Below are 5,625 nucleotides of genomic sequence, written 5' to 3' on the forward strand. Positions count from 1 at the left end.
AGAGAGGATAGTCACTGCAGATAGATCCTGACTAGCACCCAAGAAACAACTGCACAACTGTGGGAAGACATCCAGTCCCTTCACAGCACTGCTCAGCACAGAGAAAGTTGGACAGTGAAACCATCATCTGGAAATCGGTCAGGTCAGGAGAGCTTTGACATATCGTCAAATCTGAAACTGGTCAGTGGTGTGGCACCTTCCATCAGAACCAACCTTTCCGAAGGATCGGCTGTGGATGATCGGTGTGCGAGACTGGGAAGAAGTGTGAGTGGGCTCCAAGTGTGGTGAGAGTTTCACTCATTCCCCAAGCCTCATTAACCACTGACTTATTCCTGCAGGGGAGAGGCTGTTCAAGTTTGAGGTGGGCTCCACAGAATCCTACCTTCTCCAGACACTGCTAAGATCAGGACTGCGACATGGAAGGAAAAAGATTCAAGTGTGAGGTTTGCTGTAAAGTTTTTGTGACATCTTCAAGCCTCCTGATACACCAGAGGATTCACACTGGGGAGAAACCCTTCAGGTGTGATGTCTGTGAGGCAGCTTTCACTCAATCCTCCAATCTCCAAACGCATATGAGGATTCACTCAGGGGAGAAACCATTCAAGTGTGATGTGTGCAACAAATCATTCTTGCAGTCATCAGCCCTCCGCAGACACCAACGTATTCACACAGGGGAAAAACCATTCACGTGTGAGGTGTGTGACAAATCATTCTCTCGATCGTTGACTCTCCTCGACCACCAACGCATTCACACTGGGGAGAGACCTTTCACGTGTGAAGTGTGTAATAAATCATTCTCACGGCCATCAACCCTCCTCGAACACCAACACATTCACACAGGGGAAAAACCATTCAGATGTGAGGTGTGCGGTAAATCATTTACACGTTCATCAGATCTCCGTGTCCACCTGCGCATTCACACAGGGGAGAGACCATTCAAGTGTGAGGTGTGTAACAAATCGTTTTCAGACTCATCTGCCCTTCGGGAACACAGACGTATTCACACAGGGGAGAAACCATTCACGTGTGAGGTGTGTGACAAATCATTCACACAGTCATCAACTCTCCGTGCACACCAACGCATTCACACAGGGCAGAAACCGTTCACATGTAAGATTTGTGACAAATCATTCTCGCAGTCCCGAACCCTCCGTGTACACCAATGCATTCACACAGAAGTAACCCTTCTCATGTAAGAAGTGTGACAAAACCATCAGAGTTTCCAAGCTCCTGTCCCATCAGTTGCCCCACATGGGAGGGGGGGCAGGGAGAAACAATTCAATCATGAGACGTGTGACAAATCATTCATGCAATCATCTAAATTTCTGCTGCACCAGAGGATCCACACAGGATCCTGTCCAAGTGGTTTGTGATAAAACTTTTTTCATGTCTTCATCCTCCTGGGACAGGAGAGGACTCATGCAGGAGAGAAAGTCCTGAGGTGCGATGTTTGGGGCAAGGTTTTCACCCAGTACTCTGATCTCTGAATCTCCAGCAGGTCCACACCGGAGAGAAACTTTTCAGGTGTGAGGTTTGTGACAAGGTTTTCACACAGTCAATGTATTTCCTGGTCCATCAATGCACTCACACAGGAGGGGAAATCCTATCTGTGTGTGTTCTGTAATAAAATCTTCGCACAGTTGTTGGACCTCCTAGAACATATTTGTACCCAGACAGGAAATGAGTGTAAATATCTGCACAAGCTGACTGCAAAGGATGTTACCTCATTTGCAGAAATATCATCAAGTGAAGACCTGACAGATTATATGTGCAATGTGTGTGTCGGGACAAACAAAATTGGAACAGACTAAAAAGAACAAAGAATTATTCTGTGCAAGTGTGATAATTTTATTTATGGACTATTTATGTGACATGTAAACAAAAAGTGGGTATTTGGATAAATCCCTTTGTACGCTGTGGATTCCCAACTTGTTATTGTCCCATTTGAATAAAACCTCACTTATAGCAGCTGCTGTCTCGGTTCCACTGGTAAACTTCTGATGGAGATTTCTAGTGTGGGAATAGCATTCTTCATCCTTGGAGGCTTTCAAACTGATGACATCAGTGTGGGTTGTGTAGCCTGGGATGTGTTTGACAGCAGATCAGAAGAGGAAGACCCACAGCATCCAAGGTAGCGATGATGTGGAGTAGTGGGATCAGCACATGCGTAGAAGCGAGGAGTTCAGCAGAGATGGGTATTGCAGAACAGGCACAGGGGAGGTGTGTAGGAGAGAAGCATTCGGGAGTGAGGGCTGCAAGAGATGTGCATGGGAGGTACATTAAGGATAGCTGGAAAGGAGATAGAGCAAGTGCTTGGGGATTGACTCTGGGATTGACCCTGACTTGGGGAGTGACACGGGACGTGGGAAATGACACTCCCTCTTGAAGTGTAACATTGGGGTGCCTTTGAGTTTAAGGTTAAAGTTTATTTATTATTGTCACAAGTAGGCTTACATTAACACCGCAATGAAGTTACTGTGAAAAATCCCCTAGTTGCCACACGCCTTTTCAGGTACACTGAAGGAGATTTCTTTTAGCATAGCCAATGCACCTAACCAGCAAGTCTTTCAGACTGTGAGAGGAAACCGGAGCACCCGGAGGAACACACAGACATGGAGGGAACATGCAGACTCCGCATAGAGAGTGACCTCAAGCTGGGAATTGAACCTGGGTCCCTGGCGCTGAGACAGCAGTGCTAACCACTGTGCCACCATGACACCAATGAGATTTATAATTGACTGTGTTCAGAGAGTAACTTGGAGAGTGACTGCTGGTGTTATATCCCCATCTTGGGGAGAGACTCGGAGGTTGACCCAAGGCCGAACAACTCTGAGGAAATAGAATTAAGGACATTTTGACCATGGAACGGGTGCTGCTGAAAGCAAGGGCAGTGGGAGAGGGGGGCATGGGAATGACGTTGACCAGGAGGGGAGCAATCTCTGATAAAAGGTGAAGGTTTCAAGTTAAATCATGAATACTGTTTCTAGTTTTTAAAGTACAGAAAAATCATTCTGCTCATTTGCTTTCTACCGGTGCTTATGCTCCACATGAGCTTTTACCCTACCTATTTTATCTCACCCTATTAGCAGATCCTTCCTTCTTTTCTCCTCATCTACTCAACTGGCTTCCCTTTAAATTCATCAAAACTTCTTGTCTCAACCATTCCTTGTGGGAACAAGTTCCACATTCTAATCATTGTCTTGGGAAAGAAGTTTCTCCTGAATTACTCATTGGATTTATTATTGACCATCTTATATTTCTGGCCCTAGTTTTGAATTCCTCTAAAACAAGTGGAAATATCTGCTCTCCATTTAGCGACAAATTTGGGTAGTGAGGGAGGGGGTAACGAATGGGTTTGAACCGGCTTCAATCCTGGTTCCCACCACCTGGAGCTGGGACTTACAGGTGCACACCTCCAATTCCAGCCCCGCCCATGTGACAACCGCTCGGGCTCGCGCTTCCTCACATTCCAACTCCTGAACGCTGGGCGCCAACTGTCGCTGCGTGTGGCAGCACTACAACTCCCATCAGGCACCGCGGGCTGGCTCTCTCCCTGAATCCATACTGCCGCTCCTCACTGCGCAGGCCCAGGGCCATTTGCAGCATGGGCAATATAGTTCCCAGTGGGTTTGAGGCTGTCTCATCCGCACCTGCCCTGTGTGGGAGAGTGGGAAACCCCAGCAGCAGTCACTGCCTTTTCAGGGACGAAGTAGAAAGGGTCGAGAGCTTCATGGTTTTAGGTGTCCAGCTCACCAACAACCTGTCCTGGGCCCCCATGCTGGCATTATAGTTAAGAAAGCCCACTAACGCTTCTACTTTCTCAGAAGACTAAGGAAATTTGGCATGTCAGCTATGATTCTCACCAACTTTTATAGCTGCACCATAGAAAGCAGTCTTTCTGGTTGTATCACAGCTTGATATGCCTCCTGCTCTACCCAAGACCGCGAGGAACTACAGAGGGTCGTGAATGTGGCCCAACCCAACACGCAAACCAGCCTCCCATCCATTCACTCTGTCTACACTTCCCACTGCCTCGGCAAAGCAGCCAGCATAATTAAGGACCCCACTCACCCCGGACATTCTCTCTTCTACCTTCTTCCGTCGGGAAAGAGATACAAAAGTCTGAGGTCATGTACCAACCGAACCCTGCTGCTGTCAGACTTTTGAATGGACTTACCTTGCATTAAGTTGATCTTTCTCTACACCTGAGCTATGACTGTAACACTACATTCTGCACTCTCTCGTTTCCTTCTCTCTGAATGATATGCTTTGTATAGCACGCAAGAAACAATACTTTTCACTGTATACTAATACATGTGACAATAATAAATCAAATTAAATCCAAGAGGAGACTGGATTGTGGTGGAGAATCTGAACAAGTGGAAAAGGAAGGTCTGGAAAAGGCAGAACTGCCTGGATGATAAAACAGAAAATATAGGATGAAACAGAATGGCAGTTTAATAATTCAAATAATAATCAGGATGTAAAGAGAGAAGATGAGGAGCACTGGCAGCTAAATAATGGGAATGTTTGATAGACAAACAAATAGTTAAAATTAATAAGAATATGGGTAGGTGAATCAGGGACCAGAAAGGAGATGAAGACTCAGGGACAGTGAGTGAGGCCGAGATACGAAGAGAACCTGGTCCTTACCCAGAGAGAAGATGCTGCTGAAATCATATTGACAGAGGAGGTTAATTGAAACAGTGTGTGTTAAATATTGATGAAGAGGAGGTATTAGAAACACTGGCATACTTAAAGTTGCGAAATCACCGGGACCAAATTCGATCTACATCCTGGACACTGCGGGGAGTATGGAATGGAATGGAAATTTTGGAGGTACAATTTTCCTTTAGATATTGGGATGCCAGAGGAACAGAGAATTATTAAGATTACAGCCTTGTTGAAAAAAGGATAAGCATTATACACTAGTTAATGGGCATAAACTCTGGTGGGAATGGTTTTAGACCCAATATTCCTGCACAAAATTAATAATCACTTTGCCAACTATAGAAGCCAGCATTTAATTTTTAAACGCAAAATAAATCAAGCAACATTTCCCAAGTCTGGCATCAAGGGCTGGCATCCTTCTGTTAGCTTTTTGGCTAAGCAATCCTCCAACTTTTCTTCAATACCTCACAGTTGTGGACGCCCCACTCCCTGTACTGATTGCTGGTAGAAACCCACTGCCTTTGCACAGCTTCTGAGCTGACTCTGCTGCCTCCTTTCTGCCATAAGGCTCTGTGAGGACCACTGTAAATTTCTTCCACTGGATTCAAACTAGGGAAATCTTCCAGGTGTTTTTCTGTTTCAAAATTGCAACTGTGCAGGACCTCCACCAGCATCCGTTGTGGTGAAAAGTAAAATTAGTTTTTCCCTGATTCAATGCAGGCCTCATGAACAATAATTTCGTGATCTATCAATCCCATGAGATGCAGCCCACATGAAAACAAAACTGCAGCTGTCTTCTGTGAGCAAACACCCAGCTAAATTCAATAAAATAAACTTTTACCTGACCATTTGATGTAGGCCATATGAACGATTAACATTAGTACTCGATGTGATTGTCCTCTCTCCAGACTCCTTGGATCCATGAAGAAATCCTCATGATAACTTACTTTCAGC

At 45.4% G+C, this 5,625-nt stretch overlaps 1 protein-coding gene across 1 annotated transcript; it reads left to right on the forward strand.

The window, feature by feature from the left end:
- The first annotated feature begins 416 nt into the window (after nucleotides 1-416).
- LOC144497046 (uncharacterized) lies at nucleotides 417-1,196 on the forward strand. Its single transcript, XM_078217773.1, has one exon. The coding sequence runs from the start codon at nucleotides 417-419 to the stop codon at nucleotides 1,194-1,196; it is 780 nt and encodes a 259-aa protein (XP_078073899.1).
- The last annotated feature ends 4,429 nt before the right edge of the window (nucleotides 1,197-5,625 follow it).

The sequence above is a fragment of the Mustelus asterias genome, chromosome 8 (assembly GCF_964213995.1).
Source record: "Mustelus asterias chromosome 8, sMusAst1.hap1.1, whole genome shotgun sequence".
NCBI lineage: Eukaryota > Metazoa > Chordata > Chondrichthyes > Carcharhiniformes > Triakidae > Mustelus > Mustelus asterias.

Coding starts and splice junctions, on each gene's coding strand:
- LOC144497046 (XM_078217773.1), top strand. CDS start 417: ATGGAAGGAAAAAGATTCAAGTGTGAGGTTTGCTGTAAAGTTTTTGTG.